Below are 27756 nucleotides of genomic sequence, written 5' to 3' on the forward strand. Positions count from 1 at the left end.
CAGGAAATGCTTTACTGTATATAAGGCTATATTTTACCATAATAAGTGATTGCAGCCAAATATTGTTCCAATGATGCTTTATTATAATCATATGATGAACAGTTATGTATTTAATGTAGCATACTGCAAATAAATTATATATGAATGACTATAATGACTCTGTAAAGAGCACTTACCAGAGTAATCACAATCTTAGAATCAAGGAATGAAAATGGCTGCACTTACCTAAGGGGAACAAAAAACAATAATTACTTAAATGTACTTCTTTTTTTTACACCTCAGACACAGCATTGTATGTTTAGGGTTTAAATATTCTTATGAATATCTCATTTTTAAGTTATGTATTTTTATATTTTACGACCATGATATCCACCAAAGACATAGCAATTTTTGTATTTTACGTAAATTTTTACCCTGGCAAAAGCAGGAGATATATAACAACCTCTGACCAGTCTTGCTTCATAATCTAGCCCCGTTTCCATTAGCTGTGGTGAAAATGCCTTGCATCATTGACTAAAACAGAAAAGGGACACACAAATGTGATGTCAGAAGTCTGTAAGAAAGTCATTTTGATAGATAAGACTAATGTGTCATCAAGCCAAAAGGCATCAGACAAAGTGGCTGACTGGAGTCTTACCATACTGAGGCTGGGTGGAAAAGGCCTATATATTTACTATAAGGAACAGCTAAAAAAAAAAACAAGAAAAAAAAAACCACTGTCCTTTAAGTAAACGGCACGTTAAATGTAGGGTCTTTGGACATTTGTAATACATGTCACATGGCCTACATATTAAAGATAAAGAGTAATAATCATCTGATAACTTAGAGGCCCCTTCTTCAGTGGCCCCTAGACCAAATATATGTCTGAGGTAATGAGACTCTGCATCTTGTTCTTTAAATATGTTGGCCTATGGAAAGGTAATATATATATATATATATATATATATATATATATATATATATATCTGCATATAGATATAAGTTGAAAATGAATATAACAGCTAGTACATGGTTTAGAAGGTTTCTACGTGATAGCTTAATGTTAAGCTAGCTGTACATGTTTGCCTGAACACATCGGTTTAGCAAAGCGATTTATACCACAAGTAAATTTACAAGATTTTTTTTTCCCTTGATAAAAATGCAGGTGGCATATTGCAACATCCTAGTTAATGTTCTAGAAAATACCTGAAGCGGTACTGTGGTGTTTCTAGTTTCCAGATGTCAGAATGTAGTCTGCTACAGGAAGAGCGTTGAGAATGAGGATCACAGGGTTTAGCAATGACCTTGAAATTATTTGTTATTGCACATGCCAGCTGCCATAGAATTGAACTGCTGTGATGAAAGTCACTTTGTACAAATTATGCCATTAAAGTGTGCAATTTTGCATCTAATGCATGAGTTAGATGTCTTTTTTTTTTGTTGCTCGCAAGTGGGAAAAAAAGCATTTTTGTTTGAACAAAAACCATGTAGCTGTGTCCATGTCCACGATGTTCCAAGTCTCTAAAGTGGGACGAATGCCTATTTAACAGAACCTGTTTTCAAATATGAGGTTTTTAAAGGGTCAGTCATGCTGACACAAGAACTGGCTAGAATTTTGCCAAACGTAGGACGCATCATACCTTTTATACCCGAGACGTGTTAATATAAGTTAATAATGAACCTAATATAGTTAGTTTGACTTAAATGTGTTCTGAGTTAAAGGAAAACAATGCTAAATTAACCATGAAAATGGTTGCCAATTGCCAAGTAGAATACTCTGGTTCAAGTTGTTGGTCTTTCTGGTAATCACATTTCAACTGCCCCTCAACGTATTTATTATTATTATGAATTCACTTAACACCTATTTGTGGGACCTTTTTTTCCTCAATCTGTCTAATTGCCTTAGAGATTTAGTTAACGTTAGAGGATATTTTATTTCATGTAGGGGTAACACTTGTATTACTAATGAAAATACATTTTATTCCATGAGTCTACCATCACCATATTACCACTTCTATATTCTTGATAGCAAAATTGATTTAAAGAATACTTGTTATCCCAAGTTGTTCAGAGAAACAGTAATTTTATTAAATACTTTGTAATCTGTTTAAATAAATGTTATCTGCTGGTGATATCTCTGCTTCTCAGAGTAAGATGTCATATGATGTTGGAGAATGTTGGACTTATGCCCTGAATTCTTTTATTAAAAAGCACAGAGAAAAAGTAGCAATAAATAGAATTGTCTGCCCATGCCGCTGTTTGATGTCAGTTGCCACCTGAAACTCCCTTAATAGTCTAAGGTTACTGCCTTTTGAACATCGATAGTTAGCTTTGTTTCCACAGGGAACTTTTAGACAAGAAATTTACAGATCAATGCAAGTACATTGTAGGAGATGTTTTGTAATTGTACCCAGTTTCAGCAGGATTCGACTGTTATACTGTGGCTTTTATCCCAGCACATGAAACAACGCTTTGACACACCAGACAAAGTGTTTTTGTTAACAGATTGTTATAGCTCATGTCCCATAAGGTCTCTAGCTGAGCCAAGGACAATCTTTGTATGTTTTTTATTCTTGGTCCTGTGGATTTAAGGACCATGTTTTCTGAAAATCTGTGCAACTAAAGATTGAGAGATAAGACATAAGTAATAGAATGGCTAAAGGCAAGTGCTTTGCAGATATAGGTTCTAAGATTTCTGACAGGTTTCAAATAATCTCCTCTTTAACACACCACACAAAATCTTGCTCATTGCATATATATATATATATATATATATATATGCTGAAGAACATATATTTCCTCCTTTTTACAGAATTGCAGATAGAGTATTTTAGTTTATAAGAGTCTAGTCCTAATAAATGCAAATAAATTATATAAATAAGTAACATAGAGAACAATTAAACGGCTACAAATTAGTTTAATTAGTTATTAATCCTCAACACAGAACAAACGTAGCAGTTGCCTTAGTTCTAGGCTTTCATCCTGTCATGCTCTACCCAGGCTGCGGAGCTGCATATCTCTGTCTTGCTACAGTTTCCCTGTCTTGCTGTGGTCCATTTCTGGATTTCCATATATTCTCTCCTGAACCTCTGATTCCTGGATTCTTGTTCTGCTCTTTGCTTCAGCTCTGTTTCCTTTATAAGGTGTGCCCCACCCGTTATGTTTGTCTCAGTCTGCAGTCTACAGGTATGTCTCTCTGATATGTGTTTGGAGTTCATGTTTGGTTTGTTTAGTACCTCTGTAGGCAGGGTTTAGCATTAGGACCCACCGTATATTGGAGTACTTTGGCGTAGTGGTGGGCTAAGCATACTATGGCCATAAGATGTGACGGAATCTCCAATTGTTATCTCGTAGTCCTAGGCTAGTCCTGTGGTTTCTGTGTACTCCTGTTATGTGTAGCCTGGTTAGTCTAGGCAGCTCTGTGCTTTGTTGCCCTGTATCCCCGGTAGTGGGGTGTCCTGTATCCCCGATAGAGGGGTGTCCTGTATTCCCAGTAGTGGGTTGTCCTGTCCTGTATCCCCGGTAGAGGGGTGTCCTGTCCTGTTCATGTCGGATCTTGAGTATTCCTTGTCTTGTTCCCTGCTGTGCCCTGTATTATGTATGTCTTGTCTGGTTATGTTTCTTGCTTGGCATCCCTGTTCCTTGCTCTGTCCCCTTGCTTGTTATGTTTCTGCCATATACTCTGCTTAGCCTCCATACTCCCAGCCTGCAGCATCCTACACATGATTCTAGTGCTATGTCTCATGCCTGCTCCAGGGTGCCTGCAGGATATCACTTTGTTTTGTTCTGGACTACATCCGCTGCTATGTCAGGGTGCTGGTATGTGGCTGCACAACCCTAGGTGCTCAATACCCGGGTGAGTGCAGTCGCCCTGCACCAGGTCCTGTGGCTCCGCTTCTGCATCCTGAACTCCTGAACTCTATCATCGGGCGCTCTGGGTTATTACAGTCATCTGTATGGACCTGGTTCCTGACACATCCCTTGGGCCTTTTTTGCAATTGCATTTTTTTAAAGTATTCCCTTCGGTAAGCTGGGTTGCGGGCAGGAACTGTGGGATCATCAGAGCCGGTTGTTGGTGTCAGGTATTACTGAGGGGTTCACTATGGAATGTTTGCCCAGGTGTCAAGGGTTAACCCTTAAAATTGAGGTATCAGATGGGTCTAGAGATTAATTTTAAATGTATGAAACATCAAATCACCCAAGCATATTTGATACATTGTTTGTGGTCTTATAGATTCATAGCTGGGTTTTGGAGGGGGGGTCAATAATTATATTACATGCACCTTGAGGATAGGGTTTTGTCTCTCTCTGTCATGGGTACTTTGTGGGATCACATCGTCTGAAGCGATGGGGCACATGGGGGTGAAAAACAGAAGGTTACTGCTGATTGTTTCTGCAGCCAGTAAAAAGGCAATATTGGCACAATGGATACAAACACAGCCACCTGTGTTGGGTATGATGTTGGATAGAATAGTGTGAGAGCTAGGGCGCTCTTCAACAACTGGTCAACGTATATTGCAGTGTTAAATAAACCTACCAAACAATGTCTATTGAAAGCCTTCCAGAGCACAGAATGTTTTCTTGGTCAATGCCCAATACTAGATGTGTAAGTCACGGCTGGGAATATGGAAGTGGTCACATGATGCACTCATGGGAATCCAGGGAATATTTGTAATGCATAAAAAACATAATCAAATTAATTGTTTACAATTGAAAGTAGTTGTCTGTACTAGATAACAAATACTTTTTTCACAGGCTATACATAACTTTTTCTCTTGGGGTTATTTGAAATATTAAGGGTCTCCACTAGGTATGAGGAAGATTATTTTAACAAGAAGCAAATTATTTTTTCTGGTCAGAGAGCAGTGTTAATGTAGAACATACTTTCTATTCAGACTGCAGTTGCATACTTTGTGGATATATCAAAGGAAAGGTTATACTTGGTTTATGAAAGGACAAGAACAAAGAACTGTACTGAATATATTAAGACTTAACAGTTGGAAGAATGAAAAGGGCTTTTAGATAATTTTAGATACTAGCCCTGCCTAAGGAGCAGGACATTGGCAGGATAAGGTGGGGCATTAGTGCAGCTAATATGCCTCACCCATGTCAATGGAGTGTGATATCATATCATGATACAGTGATATCCTGGAGAGGGACATGTGTGAATATCGGAGCAGGGTGCCCCCTCTTGCCTGCACCTACAGAAAACCATTGCTGCATTCACAATTGAATGAATGATACAAATAGTTTTTTTCACTTCTCAGGCATTAAAAGAAGGTAAAACTAATGTTGCAAGTGGCTAAAATTAGAGGAACTCCAAGTTATCCCACATTCACTGTAATCCACCTCCATTGCCAGTTGAAAATGGTTTCAGTTTCTCTATACTTGGCACTCAGCAATGTCCTTCAGTAAACTCATTGACACTGTTTCTGTTGCAAGGCTTTGAGCAGATTGGTAAATAATTCATATATTATATCTTCCAAGTTCCCCTCACATTAAGCCAAGTAGTTGGCTTGTCGTACTGAGTTATACCTACTTAAATGGCCATTTTTAAGAATAAATGAAGCAAGTTATTTAAGGAGTACTTAAATGCAGGAGTGTGCTGCTGAGGTATTCTCTATTCTTGCAATTGATTTGGAAACCTGAGGCTATAGTGCACGTGTTGGAAAAGTATGTGACATAAAGTTCTAAAAGTAGCCAAGAAAAAAAAAGCCATCCTCAAACCAAATCATTTTGTTCTTTAAAATCAAGGATACTTTTAAATTAAGTCAAAATTAATATTTTAAATAAAATTAATAGTATTATGCATTGATTTATACAGCACCACAGTGTTGTACTATAAGACCATGAAGTAGTTAAGAAAAATCCAAAAATATTGTATTATATATGCCTTTCTCTCTATTCATATTGCTTTAGCATTTATTAACTTTGCATATTAGCCATGGAAGCTTATAATTTAATTCAGTCTTTGGGGAAACAGACCTGCTTTCTGACTTTGTTAATTAGCTATACCTGCTGGCAATATGAAATAACCCAGACTATTTAATCTGATACTGATTTCCTGTTATCAGGCTGTTATTCGATTCCCTTGCTTCCTGACTGACTACAGGTGTTTTCTTATTTCTAATTCTACAAACTATAGCCATAACTAACCTCTGTATCAACTGTACCATAACCATTTTTAGACTTTTATTTGTTTTTATTCAGTTTTCCTGATGACCCTACTTGATATCCTGTGTAAATGATGTGTACACCAAAGAAAGTGTAATGGCAGCACATAAAACCTAAAGCCATAAATAGGGATCTTGGGAAACACAAGGAGGCACAATGATATTGGGAACAAGCACGCTTACCGTGCTGCACCTGGGGCTGCTACCCCTCTGGCCCAGCTGAAGCTACAATGTATGAATGGCATAAATTAGTGTACAATAACAATATTTCTCAAAATCTATACACAGTCAGACCGAGGGCATAGCACATGGGCCTGACCCAGTAGCATCCCACCCTGGGGCATTTTGGTTCTGGATTGCTTGGGTCTCGATACACACATACCCCAGATAAAAATCCTGGAAGCAGGGTACACATCAATATATATGGATAAAATATTAACCATTGATGCCACAGCAAAAAGGACTTTAATATGCATTTTTTAGCTGAAAGAAAAAAATGCACACATCTTTATGAGAGCTCCAGAACAGCGTCCCTTCCCATTGTGATTTTCGCTTGATCCAGTTCTGTGGAGCTGGCTAGAGGTCAGTTTGGTGTGTGTGAGTACTGGCAAGGAGAAGAGGTGTTTGCACACTTCTCTTAAAAACTAATGACCTGGGGCAAACGAGGAAAAAGACCCAATACAGCAATGGTATTCTGATGAATACCTCTATGCATTTGCAACAGAGGGTTCAAAAGGACATCCAGCTATCATATGCATTAAAATGCACATGATGTCCCTTTTTAAGAAGATCAATCAAGCAATTACCCTGCATTTTGGCCTCTTACTGATTTTACACAATATTTTAGTAACATCGTATCAGTAGCATATTTAATCAGTTTAATTCAATAAACATTTGTGAGATTATACAGTATATCAACACTATATACGTATTAATCGCAAATTGAAAATGCAGATAAAGGTCCTCCTTCAGTAGTAAAAGTGAAAATTTACATGAGATATAATTTGCTTAACTTTATTGCAATAATGTGAGATCTCTGTTAATATCCTTAAGGGACACAAAGCTCTTGTAACCATATAATTTCTCTGCTTTTGTAAGAATAGCCTTGCAATGTTAATGTTAAATTAAACTGAATTAATCTTGGCATGCTGCAATATGGTGTATAATGACTGAGAAGTTATGAAATATCCAGAGTTGGTTGCAAAACAACAGCAATATTTAAACTGTTTTTGAGTATCACTATAAAGGATGTATTTTACCTCTTAATGTAAAATCATGTCACATGTATTTACCATCACCAACAAAGAACTGTCCTTGTAGAAGAAATAACTAGTTGAGTTTCTAACATAGGCTTTTTCAATTTAAATAATTAACCAATAAAAACAAACTGTTGTAAAGAGACTGAACTCTGTTTAATATGCATTAGGATAGTTAATAAATCCCAAAGAATAACGTACAGCTAGATACAGTACAATATTGTGCTTGCCAGATATGAAACTCTTTAATATAATTCATATGAAATGCTTCCGCAAACTACAAACTCACGTTAATCATAATAAACGCACATTGGGGTGTCTCAGTGCCTGCTACTAATGAACAGCAATTGTGGTAGGGGTAAAACATGAGCGAATGTCCAGTGAATCTGAAATGTGCCTAGACCCCGAAAACGCCCCCCTTTTTAGGTAGGATAGGGACCTCTCATAAAGGAGAAGAAAGCCTAAAAAGGACCCTCTCACTCCCTGCACATAAAACAAGTAGAGCTGCGTCAAGTCCTGATATAATCCTTAAACAAGCCCCCCATGCCCTGCCCGTGTGCGGAGAAGAGCAGATGAAAGAAATTTAAAGCATCCAGTCTTAAGAAGGAGGAGGTGAAATGCTGAATGAGAACGTCAGGAGGCACAGAGAGGAACACCCAGGGAGGTCAGAAACTAGACAAGATGCAGCGAAAAACACAAGACGCCCTGCAAGCACAAATGAGACGCCCGCAAGCGCAATCTTCCCCAACAGCGCTAACGAAACGTCCCGAAGGGGGTAAAAGTAATCCCTGAGACACCTCCAATAAACACAGGCTGAAAACACCCTGTATATCTGTGACAATTATCTATAGGAAAACCAAACAACAAAACCTTATTCAACCCAAATAATAAGTGGTAAAGGTATGAATCCTAAGTATCATACTCAAACGATATACAACAGAACCAGGCTTCTAATCCCATACTTAAATCATGCCAGAGCACTGAACAAGGCAGGCCCAAGACTTGTGCTGCCTGGGTCCAAGGATGAAATGCAATCCCCCACACACCAAAACCACACCCACCAAAACCGCACCCAAGTCCATTATGCCAAATTATGATTAATAAATTCGCTCTTCAATGTCCCCTTATACAGGTCCCCCAGGGGATACAACTATTACAGTTTTAAGGAACATGGCAGTTCTGGGGGACCAAGCTTTCCATGGGGAGACACTCTCCCTCCATTTTTTAAACAATCTTGTGATTCTGACCACTAATTAGAAGTGGATGGAGAAGGAGCACTCATTGATGCCTCGATGACATCTGCAAACTGAGATTAGATGTGATCCAAGCACAGCAACAAAGTGGTGGAAAATACTGCAAAAAGTAAGTGAAGGTGTTGTCTGGAAAAAAAATAGTGCAATTCTAGCCCCGGCTTTTCAGTGCCATCTTTGCCCCCAAACAGCTTGTCTGGGCCATCTTTGTCCCAAAACAACCTGTCTGTGGCATCTTTGTCCCCCAAACAACTTGCCAGCTTGGATATGCAATCTTTGTCCCCAAACAGCTTGTCTGTGTCACCTTTGTTCCCAAACAGCTTCTGTGTGCCATCTTTATTCTCAAACAACTTTGTCAGTGCCCCAAACAGACTGTCTATGCCATATTTGCCACCAAAAAAGAGTTAAAGAGAAAATCCTGGTGGCCTGAGGGGAGACATTGACTCTATCAATGTCTTCCTACCTTCTGTCTCCCGTGGAGAGGCTGTCCCCTGTGGCTTCCCTTTTTTGCGAGGGAGGCCATGTTCAAAAGAGAAGCGGAAGAAGACAGAAGCAGGTGGCAAGAATAATACTGATAGATTCACAGAGAAATAATAAAGGTGTAGAAATGATTCTCTTTCTCCATGAATATCCAGCAAAAACAACAACAGTTTTTTCTGGATTGACAGATTGCCATGTAAGGGGCAGCACTGACCTATTTACCCATCAACCTCTGTAGTATGCGTTCCAGTGGTCACTACATATGCAAATAATAGTGTTTCAGACTGTGGTAAGGTTGTCTACTTTGGGTATTTCCAAAGACGTTACTCTGTACTTTGGAGCCTTTTTTGTTTAAAATGTTAATGGTATATTATAAAAAAATGATTTGTAATTAGGGTTTCATTTTGGTTAGGAAGTAAGGAACTATTTTTTTTATTACCCAGACTGAAGCCCACCTTACTATTGTAGGTAACTGCAAGGTTAATGGCTTGTTACAATATGAACACAATTGAGTCTACACCATAATTATAAATAACTAAATTGTTTTATAATAATGAATAGATGTCAAAATGCTCTTTATACAGCAGCTTCTACTGTTATCAACTCAAGGTGACAACCTGTATCACAAAACAAGTATTTTTTGTGGCATATAGTTGTGCCCCACATGTCCTTGTTAATCTAGATTCCATTATGTTGTCAGAGAATCATAACAATTCCAAACAATTGTTGATAGAAATTGCTTCAAAAATTCCTATACCTACTGATAACTACAGGGTGATTTATATGAAGAAACATCTAAAGGTCACAATAATCCCACCGATATGAATTTGATTTTAGGATATTACGGGTTTAAAATGGTATCCATACCCTCTCACAATTCAGGTGTTCAAACTGGGACAATTTAGTAGGGGCTTGTGTCAAGTAGTAAAGGGGGGTAAACCTGTAAGAAGGACAGTGCATGAAAATTTTGACTGACCCATTAAAAACGGGATAGTTGGTAGGTATGTTAATTATATTTTTTTCACATTTATAAATCACAAAAGGAGTTGTGGGACAGCACACATTGTTATGGTCATTCATCTCATTTTTGGTTGGACTGGTCCCATCATCCCACCTGGCTGTTCATACCATTAAATGAAATGTAGTTTACAAAAAAATAAATGATACAACCCATTAGCTTAAGAAAGTCATATGAAATGTATTCCGTTTGCAAAAAGATAACGTGAGGATTTCACAATGATATTACAAATTTGAAATTATGGCGAGACCTTCAAATTCAGGAGCACCACATCCTTAAAGGTGCTGTTTCATCTAGAGGACCTCTTAAAATACCCCCAGATAAGTGTTGCATCATGTAGAGAGAAGTAAAGGAAACCTATCTGTCATTTTGCTTTTCTCCTTAATGCTCCCTGTCACGTAAACACTGTTTAAACGATTATTGAAATACCACAGTTGCCTAGAAACAACAAGTTGGGGAAAAATGTCTATGTAGAACAGCACCTTTAAGCGAAACAAAAAAAAAAAGACTAAACATTGTGAATAAATACGGTATTTTCATTTTATGAATTTATTTGTAAACCTACCATTTATTTTATAGAACATGAATTTTTCAGTACAACAGAGATTTGGGAATATCGTTGGTTTTTATTTACAGTTTACATAAACCTTAATTGATTACTAATTATTAATACAGTGTGTAAATATTAAAGATCAAAATAAGAATCTTATATATGTGTAGAGAAAATCTATATCTTTCCCCTCCCCTAAATAATGATTGCTTTTTGATTTTGCTACCAATATCTATGCATGGAATATCAAAGTATCACTACTCATAAAGATAACATTGGAAAAAAACATACTTGAAAATACTTTACCATTAATAATATTGTGTATTTATTTGCGTATTTACGATACTTTTTTCTTATACGGGGTGTACTTATTTTGCCATTTAACAGCGGGGGGCTAATAGGTCTGTTATGTACTACATTCACGATCTAATTCTATTGGGAGAAGAAACAGAAATGTGTTTACATTTGAAAATGTCACATGAAACAGCAGGTGGTTCTTACTATTACACTAAAACAAACATGCTCTTTTGAGAATTTCTCTCTGGCATGTTTCCCGACACTAAATAATCTATTAATTTGCAATCAACTTTATTGATTTTCCTTGGCAGACTAGTAATTTCTAAAATAAAATGCTAAAACCAAACCAAAACAAAGCAATCAGGTTTCCTGAAGAAATGAGTGTGTTTAGAGATTAATGGTCATCAGCAGTATTTGCTGTTAGTCTCCTTTAGTGTAAATTAGGAATTATTAGTTGCCATGTAATGAGTAGACCATTTTTACTTAATACCACATTTTCTTTTAAATTTAACCGCTTCATTGTGTTGATCTCTAACAAAATAAGGTGATTTTATTAGTATTCTGATTAATGCTACAAATATTTATGTTTATTTTTACAAGGATGGAAAGTAAGGTTTAAAAAGCATTATACTACTATAGTTCTACAATATATTTTCACTACATACACTACCATTTTATTGCTGTTTTAAATTTTTTTAAAAAACTGACTTTTCTAAAATGAGAATATCTTTAAAGGAGACGTTATCAGACTGGGGACATTTAAATGGAGTCTAGGAAAAAATTAAAAGTTGATTTATTGAAGGCAACAGAAAATTGTACTAGGCTGATCAGTAAGAGCAAAATAAAAATAAATAAACCACTGCGGTACTCCGTAGATTAGTAAATACAAAAAATCCAAAGTGAGGGAAATAGACAGGTCTATTAGATTAGGCAGAAAGAGGCAAAGCAAGTTATAGGAGCTGCCAAAGCACATGCAGAAGAGAGAATTGTCTAGTCAGTAAAAAAGCAAGGATTTTTATATATATATATATATATATATATATATATATATATATATATATATATATATATATATATATATATATATATATATATATATATAAATGAGAAAATGAAAGTAAAATAAGGATTAGTTAGATTAAAAACAAAAGAAGAAAGGTATGTAGAAAAGGACAAATGTCTACCTGACTGCCTCAATTAATAATTTGCTTCGGTTTTCACAAATGAAATTAAAGGAAAGGGACCTCATTAAGGAAAAGGACTATTGAGTCTTTTGATACATTTGAGTTTATCGAGGAAGAGGTTCTATTTTAGCTGTCTGGCGATGAGGCCTGGTGAGATACACCCAAAGTTATTAAAATAACGTAGTGGTATACCAGCAAAACCGTTAACAGATTTATTTAACCCATCATTGTTAACAGAAGATTGTTAATTAGCAAATGTTGTACCTGTTTACATCAGTAGTGGGGAAATTAATGGAAATTATTTAAAAGGACAGGATTGTTGAGCATCTAAAATCACAAAACAACATGGGTTTACATCAGGAAGATCATGCCAGACTAATATTATTGATTTTTTTTGGATTGGGTGACTAAAATCATTGATCAAGGTGGTGCAGTAGACATTATGTATCTAGATTTCAGTAAGGCTTTTGACACTGTTCCTCATGGAAGACTTATCAATAAACTGCAATCCGGTAGGGTACCTCAAAGATCTGTACTTGGACCCATTCTCTTTACTATTTGTATTTGTGATATTGCAGAAGGTCTTGATGGTATGCTATGTCTTTTTTTGTTGATGACACAAAGACTTGCAAAATGGCTGATGTTCCTGGGATAAGCCAAATGATTTGGGTAAACTGGAAAAATGGTCAGAGCTGTGGCAAATGGCATTTAATACATAATATTCGGGGATATAATCTTTAATTATGGGGAAACAGCTTATTGATCCAAGGAGAATTTTAGTGCAAAATTGGAAAGAGCGAAACTGGGTTTTTTTGCCTTCTTTTGGATCAACAAACAAATGAACTGATATAGGAAAGGCTGAACTTGATGGACGCATGTCTTTTTTCAGCCTATGTAACTATGTAATACAATACAGACAATACAGTAGAGCAGCAGGTAATGCTAGCAGAATGCTTAGTTGTATAGGGAGAAGCATTAGCAGTAGAAAGAGGGAAGTGCTTATCCCATTGTACAGAGGACCGGTGAGACCTCAATGGTGTATTGTGTACAGTACTGGAGATAAACGTACCAGGAAAGGTTAAAGCATCTTAACATATAGCCTGGAAAAAAGACGTAATGGATTCAACATAATAAAGGAAGATTTTTTTTTTATTTCATTTTAAAGAAATGCTAACAGAACAAGAGGACATAGTCTTAAGCTAGAGGGGCAAAGGTTTAAAGCTAATATCAGGAAATATTACTTTACCGAAAGGGTAGTAGACTGCTCTATGACACGATGAGCCCACAGCCAGCATTTCTTTGCACAAGATCATTGTTAAAGTGATCGTGTGAATGCATTTGTAAAATGAAAGAGGCAATGTCCATAAACATCGTCTCTGCTTTTTGCCTCTCTGTTCCTCACTTGCGATTTGGAGTGAGTGCTGTGACACAGTGTTTCCCTACATGTTACTAACATTTTCAATCTACAGTATGTTCTGTAGATCATTTTCTCTCCTGCTCAATTCTTACTGTATCCAACACAGAACCATGAACCCATCCATGACATGATAGTACATTTGCCTGTTTTATAACAGTATAAGAAAATAAGATAATAAGAAATGTTCCAAGGTGAAACCACTGGAGCTGAATAATTATTCGAAGAGTGTACCTAGGTCATAGTAAGCACTAAATCCAAGCATCTTTCATCTTAAATCATTTACTAATGATTATAGTTAATCAATAATAGAAACTGTGCTGCAGATAAATACCACACGAGACAATGTAAAACATGGCCATATTAGATTGACACTTAAATGACGGTGCTCTGTGTGGAAAACATGTATGGTACCAAATAACCATCCATGTAACCATAGTGTTAACGAGTATTCATCCCAGATTATGGCCATGCCTCAAATTAAAACTGAATCTTTTCTGAATAAGAAAAATGATATTGATAATGATATAAAAGTATTGGATTCCACAATAAATAAGGTACTTTATCTTTAAGCATGTCCTAAACAGAGCATGTGTCATGCTGTATGACCACAGCGAGCGGAACTGTGGATGCAAAGGAAATGTGAAGCATGCTTGGTGTTTCAAAGAATAGATATGTTGTTATTTAGTGGCTATGTGCTCTATCACTTATATTAAAGTGACAGCCCAGCTTACTCAGCAACCTAACTTGACAAGTGTGTTGAACAGGGTGTAGGCAGCTTAATTGCTGTTCCCCTGAGTCTAGTAGTTTCCTCTAAATAAAGCTAATAAGCGCTGTCTGAGGAGAATATAAAATATGAATGCCGTTTCCCCTCACGTTGATGTTGTTTTCAGATTGCTTTGAACGTTCACAGTTTGCATAATACATAATAATAGTAATTATTTAAGTATACGGATGGCATGCCAGTGGCTATTCACAATGAAAGAGGCTGCTGTAGGTAGTTAGCAGCTGTTCACATGAATAGTCATTAATTAATATTACTTACTGTTTTGCCATATTTTTATGAATAGAATTTTTTTGGATTTAGGTTAGTTTTACATTACATGAACAGTAACATAATATACAAGGAAATGCTGGTTCAGTAAACTAAATCTGTTGTTTCTGTTAAAATAATAGCAAAAGTAAGATTTTTGTTTTCTGATTTAATTTTGACTCGGTTAAATCCAGTCATTTTGCATATTGATAGAAGTTTCTGGACTGCATTTCTCTTGGGTATTGCACTGTACTTTTTTGTGCAGCAAGTACCAATTAAAACAACCAATTCTTATAGATGCTCTAAACGTTATGGTAGTGGATAGAGGAGGGCAGGCCAGCTAGAGCCCTGTATTAACGAAGACTAGTATAGGCGAGTCCCAGGGCTTGGTTCGCCGAGCTTTCCCCCCTCACACTAGCCATATTGGACTTTTTCTTGCAGAACACTATAAGGGCCAAGTTACAAATGGAGAGTAGGCTTTTTAGTGGCCTTGGCTGCAGCTTGCACTCATACACATACCTGGGAACTCACTGGGTTTCACTGGAGACACCGGGAGAAGTGCTGCTTCTCTGGTCCTGACACCCCCACTCCCCTTCAGCATAAAATGAGGCAGTGGCTGACATACTAGGTATAATTGAAATGGTACTTGTGGGTCAAGGCTGTGATAACCTCAGTAAATATGTAACTGTAAGGGCTGTTGGATACATTTTAGGAAAATATTGTGACTGTAATTTTACATTGACTTGCACAAGTAAAATTCTGTGTTTTCAACCTTGTTTCCATTTGTATGTGTATTAAGAATGTTTCAATGTGTAGTCTATATTTAAGTGTTAATTCCGTAATCTCATTACTTCTGTTGGACATGTGCCATCTGTGTGATGAGATTAGTCTGGCGCGATTGTCGTCTGTGTAATCCATTGTGTTAAGCTTTTCCTATTTCTTGTTGCATGTCAACTCACCTTCCCTTGGTAAAGTGACTATATAAACCATGCTTAGTCACAATAAAGGGTGTTCTCTTGCATTCTGGCAGGTGTGTTGTGACTGGTGATACAGCTTTTCGGGGAGTGGCCACCCGTCTTGTAGTGGCTTTTGCTACAACGAAGTTGGCAATGGATGATACAGTCATGCTTGTTCCCATTACATTAACACATCAAGGATCATTGGGGACAAGCGTCTACTCACCCTTAAGAAAACAGATTGACTAATAGTTAAAACTAACGCTTTAGCTTGACTAACGATTTTGTTTTAGCATTGGCAACCTGTCTTTAAGTTATTGGCTCGCTCAAGGCATTTTGTGTTTCAAAACATTCTCAGTTATTTTTTTCTCCCTATTGCTGGTGTTACAAAAGAAACATTTGTTTAAGTGAATTTGAAAAATATGTGTACATGTTCACAGTTTGATTACATATTCTTGTTTACAAAAGAAGCAAAGACGCAGTCATGCATTTTGCCAAGTATAATCATTTTCTCTACACAATCATTACATGTAAGTCTCAAGCATATTGTGAAGTAAAATACATTATATCAATATTGCTGGCGAAAGCGGTACAATGGGGCTGGTCACCTTGACAACTTGTCAACTGTCCTGCAGAAAATGGAGAGTTTGGGAGGTATCATATTAAGTAAAATAATTACCACTTCTAAATTCTTTTTTATATATTTATATAATAAAATAACGCTACCACAGCTGACAAAGGAAACAAAAACGCATCTTGTGAGGCATCCTTTATTTATTTCAGTTTATCCTGGCCAGTTGGACAACACCAGAGAAAGGGATCTGTTCTTATAAGTGTATTGGTCTCTTTTGACTTTGTGTTTTTATTTTATTTTTTGTTATTTATTGCATGTTTTATATATTATACCTTATATCATATACAGTATTATACTGTGGTGATTTCTACAATATATGTGTCAGACACAGCTTAGTAAAAGAGACGCTGGGGCAGGGTAGATCATTGTGTCCCCATGAACAAATCCTGAGGGCCTCAGAAGAGTTTTTCGCCCTCCAGCCAGTTCCCCCTCAGGTTGACTTTGCGACATTTTGTGATGATCTTTCAAGATCAGGGACAAACTCTAGGGGTGCACACAGGTAGTGGTTAGACTGGGAGCCGGTGACCAGGGAAGCCATATAAAAGCTGAGATCAGGAAGCCGGAGTATATAATTAAACAATTTACCGCTGTCTTTTTCTTTTTGTATATTTGAGTCCTTTCATTGTAATATCACTGCAGCCCAGAGACTAGTACTTTAATTACCTCATTTATTGCATCTGATGAATCCTCTTTGTTTTTCTTTAACCATTTGGGGTTTGCATTCATATTTTGGTGGTGATGTGTGCACTTTAGAGCTGTGTATTTATAGGGTTTTCAGTATCACAAACTTGTAAATACTACTAAGCAAAAATACAATCTTATTAAACTAAAGAGTTTTAGAACCCTGCATTGTTTTAGAAAAAATAATAATGAAAAAGTATAGAACCGTAGAATTTGTGTATATTTTAAGTATCTTTTAATATGCTAGTCAGTACAGAGTCATTTCCAGGAAAAAAAGGTCTATAATTACCTATTTCATACCATCACATAACATTTGAACAATATCTCATATTATCTTTTTAGATGTTTATTCATGAAACCGTGAGGGAAGATTAAACATTCCTTCAAACTGACCTAAACATGTGCTAAGAAGGTCTCAACAAGCTTTTTCATGCAAGATAGGCTGTGCTGACCGTTCATATTTACTTAAAGAAATTTCCCTTAAAATCTCACTATGCAATATGCAAGTTTAACTCAAGCGTTTTCGCCAATCAAGTTTGACTATGTATAATGCACTACTAAACATTTAAAGAAATTGCACTTAAATCTCACATATATATAATTTACTGTGGGTGCATGTTTGGCCTTTTTGAGTGCCTAGTTTAAAATTTAAATGTTTTCATTTCAGCTAAACTCATGGTTTAGTGAATAAACCCTCAATGCACATACATTGTGTAACAACGCAACATCTCCAGTTAATAGACTGAAATATACCTAAAGACCCTAAATGTGTGTGCACATAAAGATTAAATACCAAACCAAAATCAATACTAGCACCTTGGTAAGTAATTTCATTTTGATTTGCCCATTTACATGTAATTGGACACAGTTTATAATACACAATTATAATAGTTCTTTAGGTAAAGGGTCAGTGGCCCAAAAGTAAAAATAGATCATACAGAAATGTGTTACTTTTTTACACAATGCAAATTAGATAGGCGTGGGTCTTGTGCTGCACTGGGGTGCAAGCAGTTCTTAACATGTCATTCGGTATCTGTATGGCTCCATAATTAAATTACCGGAATTCATAATGCATGGCTCAGGAGAGTAGATTAATAAACAACTTCCAGTGATTAAAAGTAGAGGAGAAGCTCAGAGGCTGTCCATGGGGGCTTCTAGATAGTATTGTATAGGATTGGCTGAAGGGCTGCTAGATAGTCAAGTGTGGGGGATTAAAACTAGAGAACAATGTACAAGAGAGAAAGGAGCGAGAAGAATGACAGATGGGGGTAGAGGCAAGAGAAGAAAGAGGGGACCGGATGAAAGAGGAAAAATAGAATGGGAAAGAAAAGGAGAGAGACAAAAAGTGCACAATGACATGCACATAAGCTTGTTATATAATACTGTAATATTAGTTGTCATTTCATATATGGGGCACTGTACTATAATCCTGAATGTGACTGAGAATGTGTTCACCACGATGTAAAGACAAATTTCTACCTGTACTTTGTGCTAGCCACATTGTTAGGAAATGTTTATTTTATCGTACTTGAATAACTATGTTACTTAATTTCTGTACTGTTAGGTACCAACAGCATACATGTAGAGTTAAAAAGCAGAAAGACTTGTGGGCAAGAGGACAACACTTATTTAATGCTTGTATCACCAGCGGTCCCTCACTTCAGGTAAGTATAACTTACAGTATCACTTTAGTATGTTCAGGGTATATTACATTTGTAGTTGTGGACAGCATTTCTTGAATGCTTGCCCTTTTTATATCTGAACAAAAGATGGGTTATAAGGTTCGTGTATGAGTATTCTGAGGAGCTAGCAACTGACAAGAATTCTTCACATCTGGTCCTTGAACATTCAGTTTTATAGGTTAATTAAATCCAAACAGCAAATATATCTGTCACATTTGTTTATGTCTGCCGATTTCAGGTTTAACAATCCAGCTGTCCTAATATTGACACTGAAGAAGCAATATTAGCATAAAAACAGGTGAAAACAACAATACGGCATTTCTCCATACAGTAGAACACTTTATTAGTTAAAAAGCTTTAAAAACTAGACAGAGTATTACTACTATTTTTTGCCTAGGCATCATCTATTAACATCTTAACACTCTGTTGCACACACAATGTTAAGATGTTAATAGATCATGCCAAAGCAAAAAAGACTCATTTTAGTAGTCTCATGGAAGGCAATTTGTTTGCGGCTAAATGTTAACTCTACCCATTCATAACCCACTACACTTTCATCCTTTCATATGCTTTATAACCCCTGATATGCTTTATGCCCCATACATATGCCACTCTGACCTCCCAGACATGCTTTATGCCCCCTAGAAAAGCCCACCTGCTCCCCAGATATGCTTTATGCCCCTAGAGGTGCCACCCTGCCCCCTGATATGCCACTCTGCGTCCTAGAAGATCCACCACCCACCCCCGAGTTACCAATGCATCCCCAGCAAACTCCCTGGTGTCTAGCGGGGCCGGCCGGTGAACGTCTGCGAGATACACGTAGACAACCTCTGCTACCGCCACTTCCGCCGGGGATTCTATGATAGAGCACCAGAAGGTTATGTCACGCCGGTGCTCCACCATAGAAGCCTTGGCGGAAGTGCCGGCAGCAGATGGCACGGATGCCGGAGAGAAGGGCCCAGGTCACCTGCAGCTAAATGTTCATTAGTTTAGGTCATATCGACATTTCGGTCTCCTACACGGAGCCTTCATCAGGACACACCATACCATATATACGTATATACTGTACATAAACATACATATACATATTCATGTAAATTTCAAAACATCAAAATGAATAAAACAAAAACTATGATTTTGTCTGAATTAGACAAGATTAACAGTTATAATAAATAGGGAGTGTCTCAATTAATAGAAAAATAAAAAGTTTGATCATTTCTATTACAAGTGCTATTAAAACCACGGATATCTGACTGTTTTTTCCAAATGAAAAAATAATTTGTGCAAATTTTAGTCCATACAAATTGGCTGCCAAAAAATGTAATCAGCCTTTTACATGGTGTGGAAAATGCATGAAGAATTCACCGGTCCTCTCTTAAATTACATTTTCAGAACTAGTTGATTGAGACACTTTCCTCTCAGAATCTGGCCAGAAGCAGCTCTTGGTTTGTAGACACTGATTTTGTAATTTGCAGTGCTTTGAGGCTTCATAGTACATATTAAACAATTTTTTTGTGAAATAAACATGTGTTATCAGCTTAGATGTTTGTCAGAAGGGAACACAATCTGTGACTCACCGAGAATGATATTTTTGCATTATGGCCTTGTTTCCTATGGCTAAATTTCAAGCACTATTTTCTCTGTAAAAGAATGGGGGAGAGTACAAGACAATATTCTGGCCTGGGGTGCCATGATCAGATCACTGGTGTATACTAGGGCTGTAGGTCCAGGGGCAGAAGACTAGCCAGCACACCCTACACAGTTTTTGTCCCCCTGCCGCTGTGCATTGGCTGAATACTTTTTGATATGTATGTGTATATTTACTTATTGGAATCTCCTGCTCAGCTATAAACCAGCTTTAAATTTTAATTGTCTTGTCCAAAATCAAAACTCTAAATGTTTTGTTTTCCCATCATCAAAATTTCAATATTTAATAGCAGAGAGGCATATAAGTTATATTCCTTCAGGATTTACTGCTTTTTTAGGAATAAATAATATGCTTAATTGTTTTTAAGATGTTTTAACAGCCACATGTTTTGTTCTTTAGAAGTTCTAAAATGGTCTCATGAAAGCAGAAAAGAGAACAATCTTTTCATGCAGTCAAAGGCATTGAATGATGCAACTGAAGCCTACTAGAGGGAAAAGATTTCTGTAAGGCTGACACTGTAGCCCCCTACATAAATGAAAGTTGCTTTTATTTCATCATTAAGGCATAAAAATATAAAGAAGCTGCCAGGACTCCAAAGACGTTAAATGTCTCACAGCGATGCTCTAGAAAATGAATTTTTTGTCTTCTATTTTTTTTTTAAAGTGTCAGTCCATCTACTTGTGGTGTAAAGGTGAGCTTCTTTTCATGTATGCTGCATTTATGCTTCCTACAATATGACTACAATTACGATACAAAAAAATAGGATTTTTTTTATTATTTTATTTTGCTGAGGAACAAGGGAGGAATCCGTAGCTTTCACCAACTTCCCATGCATAATGGAGAAAGTCGTATGTTGAATGTGGTACACTGAGCAAACAAAGAGAAGAGATTATTCTCTCCCAAACAACCTGCTTTTCAGATGGCGCACAAAGGATTCAATTGAATGTCTGATGTAAGGCAAACTCTACCAGACGAAGAAGGAAAGGTCATTTAAAATAATGCTCAGCTTTGTGATAAGAGGAATTAGCAAATGCAATGCATGTGCATGTCCTTCTTTATCCCTTGAGAGCTTGGTACACATAGGATCGGTGGCTAGCAAGTAGGATGTTTCTACTATATTTATGACTGATAAGGTGAATTATTTAGCTATTGAAATGACAAACCAATAAAATCCTGCATTTATATTACTGGCATAAATTATAAAAGGACCAAAATAAGTAAAAGTACAACCTTTCTATGTAGTTATACGAATATGCAGTCATGTGAGTAAAAAAAAAACAACATTATATGCATATATTATCTTTCTCCAATTTTTATACAATGTATTTGTAAATACAAGATGGTATCTAAATTAATTTAGAATCTACATGACAGAACTGGCAGACACACTAAGGATTCTTTGTGCAGTCATATGGCTTTATTTTACATTTTATTTCTTCATATTATATAACGCCATTGGATTTTTTCTTGTGCCTTTCTGTTTTTGCTGTCTTCTTAAAAGCACTGCCTTTGTCATCTGACTGTATCCAGGATATCTGCTATAGACTGACAACTGTGGTCATGGAACGGCTGACTCCACAATCACTGTGATTGTGGCGATGTGTTACCAATTTTTACTGATGATGTACCTGCAGGGCCGGCCCAAGACAAAATGCCGCCTGGGGTGAATTTTAAACCCCCCCCCTTATCTACCCTTCCTCTCCCTCCGTCCCTGCCGCCCCCCCCCCATTATCTACCCTTACCCCCCCCCTGTACTTACCTTTCAGCAGTCCTGCGGCGAGTCTCCCTGTTCGGTCTCGGTGCCAGCTTGTAATGCTGAGCGCCGGAAATGAGGTAATCTGCTGCCACTCAGCATTACAAGCCGGTACCGAGACCGAACAGGGTTACTCGCCGCAGAGGAGAGAGAGAGGGGCGCCGAGCGGGTACTGACAGCTTGGTAAGCGAAAACCACTTGGCGGCCCTTTTTCTCTCTTTTGCTTAAAAAAAAAAAAAAAAAAAAAAAGGGTTTGGGGCAGCAAAGTGGCGCCCCTTCAAAAGTGCCGCCTGGAGCGGTTGCCCCACTCGGCTCCATTGTAGGGCCGGCCCTGTGTACCTGGTATGTAATTGGTCGAAGAGATAAAAATATTTTACTGCATTAAAGCACAAATATACAAATACAAAGATGGCACACATAAGCTGTTTGGGGGCACTGACAAGCTGGGGCAAAGATAGCACAGGTAGGCTGTTAAGTGGCTCTGATAAGCTGACTGGGGCAAAGGTGACACTCACAACCAATTTGGGGGCAAATTAGGTACTCACACGCTGTTTGGGGGCCAAGGTGGCAGTATGGGACATGTTTCTTGGTGTAGTTGGGCAATTTTCGTACCAGGCTCATGTGGTTTCTAGCTATGCCCTTGCTATTGTTCCACGAAAACAATGAGAAAATATATTTATCTCAGTTTATGGTTCTGGCCCAACATATAAGTTTTCAGGGGTTTTTTATCCCACATTTTCCTATTGCAGTGTAAATATTCAACTATAAGAATTATCTCTGGTAACCACATCCCACCCAAGTCCTATACATACTACTCTGACTAGTGGCATGACTGTGTCTCTCTGCATCTAAGGTAACTTACTATATCATTTAGCATCCTGCTGGCAATTGCTGCTGCTTTTTAACATTGCATGGTTAACTTTAAATCATTAGAAATAATTACGCCCAAGTCCTTTCTTGTATTGTTACTGTCAGTATGAACAATTAATATTATAGTAAACGGCATGTCATTTTCTGACCTGGGAAAATGGTTATAATATGACTGAGTGATTGCCATATAATATAGAGAAGTGTATTTATTGATTGGCACAAAGATGCAGACGGAACAAAACTAAAAAATATGTAAATCCATTATTATTTGACATGTACAAGTTTAGAAAAAAGGTTCTCAATCGTAGCAGTAAAAGGTGGTAAGTAGGTAACTACTTATTATGTAAAATTACTAAGACACATATAGACACACATAAAAAAGCAGGATTTGGTGAGGCAAAAATGTCTTATGGCATTGACTGTAAGGATTTTCTCTAATACCATGGCATATACAACAAATATCCTTTATTAAATGTTTACCTACCATATTTCCCCATGTATAAGATGCACCTTTTTAAGAAACATTTAGGGTCTAAAAACTGGGTGCGTCTTATAGAGTGGTGGTATATATATTTATTTATTTTTTACCGAAAAGGGGACCTGCTGCTTACCTCTGTGTTGCTCAGCAGCATCTCTTGTTCCGTCGATGCGACGCAGGAACCCAGTGGAGTCACATGAATGTACATCGCATCACTTGACTCCGCTTCGTTCCTGTGCCTGTTCGAGCAACGCAGAGGGAAACAGCAGCCCCCATGGAAGTCTGCGAGGGGCACCAGAAGGCAAGGGTGGGGGAGTAAATGAATGAATATATATGTGTTTGTGATAGCATGGATGCATGTGTAGGGGGCACAGGGAGGCTGAAAGTGATGTGCATGTACTGGCTGCCTGAGCATGATAGGAGTGTGATTGCTAACAATTGCTAGAAGCTAACATCAATCACACTCATATCATGCCCAGGCAGTCAGTACAATAAATTTATGTAATATATTTTTTTTTAAATTTCGGGCCCCAAAATTATATACATGGGAGCGTCTTATACTTGGGGAAATATGGTAATTGAAATTGCTACGTTATATTTTGAATGTGCTTGATATTTAACAATAGCAGTTGAGGATGAACAATTAGTTATTTGTCACCGGTGACTGCACTCTAAATAATGAAGAAAAAATAAAACATAATTAGACAAAGAAACAGCTGCAAATAAAGTAATTTACTTGCATCATGTCAGGAATCAAAATAGTACAAAAAATTCACTGACAAAGTCAAAACTGTAACAGACTTTCCTAAATGAACATGACATTTCTAATAAAAGGGAGATTGCTTTCTGGAGTGAGAAGGATAAACCTAATTTACCTGAAACTGACAGAACACAAAAGTTTAGAGTTCTGTAAACTTAAGAAAATGAAGAAAATAGATTGAAAAGCAGCAGAAGTTATGCAACTTGACAGGTAAAAAGAAGGGGGTGAACTTGATTCACAAATGACTTACAGTGTTCTGTATATACTGATAAAATGACAAAATTCAGCAGCAACGAGCAATAAACAACTGCCAGGTAGGTATGCTAGTAAAAAGGCAGAAATATACTTTGCTAGAAAATCATACAGAGGTAGGTTATCATCTAAATCAGAAAGGTGAGCTGAGCCAGAGATGGTATGACAACCAATGTGTTTCAAGCATCTACCCGTACTTAGAGGTCCCTGTATGCCTTTGTGATTACACAAGGTCTTCTCTCTAACAGGAATATTGTCGTTCTCATCAGATGGAAAAAGGGAAAGGAAGGGAGAAAAAATGCTTAAAGTTAGACAGGAGTCATGTCTCTTTTCTTATTGTGTTCACATCCTCCACTTAAGAGAAAGTTACTTTCATTGCAGCAGACATTTGCTTTGGATTCGGAAGCTGTTCAAGTTGCTATAAATTAATGAGAGATACAGTTTTAGGACATGGGAATTGGCTGAAGCAAGCCTAAATACAGATTCCTATTTTCACAGCCATATGAACTATTCACTGTTTACGAAATAATCGTGGATGGACATTCCAAATGTTATGACTTTTACCTTCTGTGAAAATTTCACATTACAATACACGTATTTTGGAAGACAGGAAATGTCAAAGGTTATAATCTTCATGTATTACATATAATCCAGGTTATCCATCACAAATTACATATTACAATGGTGTTCAGCCTTCTACGTCAAGTTACATATCGCAGTCCTAATAGTGCTCTGATGTGACCAGTTTCCAGCATGACAAGTGTAATAGATAAGGTGATTTGTGTGAAATGACATATTACTAAGGTTGTGTTTCTCATAATACTGACTAAAGCGGTCATTCCTTCCATCTCAGTTTTCTGTATTTCAAGGGCAAGGAGATGTCAGGGAACTTACTACACAAGGAAAAAAAGATATATAAAAAAAACATAAAAAAAATACATTATTGTCAATAATGTAATGAGACACACCCAGACAACAGTACTTTGTATTTATCCATTTGCTTGAATCCATTGATTATTAGACTGTATCGTTATATACTGTACAATATCCTGTATGGCTTTTCTGCATCAGGGTGATGTGGCTGAACATAAATTACGTTTTTATAGCTGTACCTAACCGGTGAAATAAAGCATAAGAAAAATGTAAAACAATGTCTGCCCACTTGATTTAAAATAAAAGCCCTTCATGTTCTTAAAAACATTTTATATACGGTATTTCTTGGGCACACTAAATAGGAAACTGGAAAATACGGTTAAACAAATATATATTTAAAATCTTAAGAAAGCTTAAGTGTGAAATACTCTTGTCATGAAGGGTATAATGTAAATTGTTTCAATCAAGTGCTTGTAACTTAATTCCAGTCATACCAATCATCACTGGTGTAGCTACAGGGGTCGCATACCACCCCTGAGGCACCTTGTTCGTGTCTCCTTGTATCGATCCAAAATAATTTAGAAATGGCCCTTCCCACCAGGGCCACACTGCTCCAGGTCCAAAGGACTCTTTCAAAATTATATTGAACTGGGACAGGGAGACAGAAGAGTCTCCCTGTTTCACCGCACGTGAAGCTCCAGGAGCCGTGAGAGGTAAGCGGGGGGCAGGAATGTATGTTTGTCTAATTGTGTGTGTGAGCATGGATGTCTAATTGTGTGTGAGGATGGATGTGTAATTGTGTTTGTGTGTAAGCATGGATGTCTAATTGTGTGTATGTAATTTGTGTAAGTGTGTCCCCTTGTTTGGGGGAAATGATGGCACATACCAACTGTTGAGGGGCGGGGCCCTGTGGTTTCTAGTTACGCCCCTGCGAATCGTGTTAATCCATAATTTTGTGACAAGTTGACTAGTGAATAGATATAAATAATTGTTCTTTCAGCAGAAGTAAAAAGCGCATATTTCATTTCAACAAATTTCATTTCTAAAGGTAAAATGCCCTCTATTTTTTTGTCTGAAACGAAAGGGCGGTAAATTAGTTGACTGAAAACAAATTGACCATAAACAAAATGAAAAATTTGAATAGTTTTTGGTCCATTTGCTCAAGTCTAGTAAATATTATTACTAAATGTTAGCATACATTTTCATACGAGTGTTTATATACAGTGACCAAATATTACATAGTATATATTATATATATATATAATGAAATATATATATTATATTATATTATATATATTATATTATATATATATAATGAAATTGAGAATACTTCTAACATCTTTCTCTTGTGATCAAAACCCACCAACCACCATGTATGCATTTCAAGTATGGAAATGAATAACTTAGAGATTCATAATGCTTTGATTTTTTCAATGTTGACACCAGAAGTGCAGAAAATACATAAAATATTGAACAAAGTGGACACCTTTCCAGATGTTTTATGTTCAATTCCAAAGTGCATTTTTATGTTTAATTGATTAAAACCAAACTAAGTTCAAAGCCTAGTTAGCGTTTGTTCAATATATTTATTTTGTATATTTTTACATGCATGTAACAGTATAACCAACTTTGCTGAACAAGGGCCACAATATAAAAACTCAAGGACGTACTTAAGGTAATGCCCTCAGTTATTTCCACTGCTTAATACTGCCTGGCACTATTACACAAGGTTATCTCTTGTATCAAAGGACAGGGTACTTACAAACCTACACTTATATACATATTCTAGATGTAAATGTCAGATGTAGGTGTCAGATAAGTAAGGATATCTTAACAAAATGTCTCTGTATATTACCATGAAGCGATCTCCGCATACCATCGATCAAGGCATTTTAGGGTATTTATCAAGTCAGAGATTGCACAGTGACACCATGTAGTTTGGCACTTCTTGATCGAAAATTCCAGCAACTGTTGGTTTGCTAATTTAATTACCAGTAGTAATCTGTCTTTTGAAGATGTTTGATGGAAGCGTTTCTGTAATCTTCCATCTCTTGAGACACCACTTTATGCATCTGTTGTGTATTTGCTAGAAAGTGATTAATACGCAAGATTTTAAATCAGGATGTCCTCACGAGCTGCTACCTAAACAGCTTGTAAAAGTATCCCTAGAGAAGAATCCAAGTTAAATAGTTTATCAGATGACTATTAATTTACCTAGCTGTGTTCAGTCATAGACAGACTGGGGACAGCAGTTAATTAACATGGATTAAGATCCCATTTTACAAACTGTAGTATATTTACCCACATTATATGTCAGAATACGGTTAATAGATATATTGATATACCTGCTTAGTTGCCACGACTAAAATTACTTAGTAGCAAATTGATTAGTTGGTGGTAATAAAAAACGGAAGTGTACCGGAACAATATCTTACTAGCGAAACATGTAAGAAAGCCTTGTTTAACAAACAATATGGTACTGTCAGTAGTATACCTTACGCAATCACTTTTTGGGCTGTTTTTTTGCATTTGGTT

The 27756-nt window shown here is 36.9% G+C and overlaps 1 protein-coding gene across 4 annotated transcripts in view; it reads right to left on the reverse strand.

Moving 5' to 3' along the window:
* SASH1 (SAM and SH3 domain containing 1) overlaps positions 1-27756 on the reverse strand; it is a 421695-nt gene that overhangs the window by 258199 nt on the left and 135740 nt on the right. Inside the window, exon 2 of one of the 4 annotated variants that reach the window (XM_053459416.1) lies at positions 92-225. The exons of the other annotated variants lie outside the window; for them this stretch is intronic. Within the exon in view, the coding sequence (XP_053315391.1) occupies positions 199-225 (27 nt within the window). The 3' untranslated portion in view covers positions 92-198. Of the gene's footprint in view, positions 1-91; positions 226-27756 lie in introns of those variants that run through there. 4 annotated transcript variants of the gene reach the window in all.

Source organism: Spea bombifrons, chromosome 3, assembly GCF_027358695.1.
Source record: "Spea bombifrons isolate aSpeBom1 chromosome 3, aSpeBom1.2.pri, whole genome shotgun sequence".
In the NCBI taxonomy this organism is placed as follows: domain Eukaryota; kingdom Metazoa; phylum Chordata; class Amphibia; order Anura; family Pelobatidae; genus Spea; species Spea bombifrons.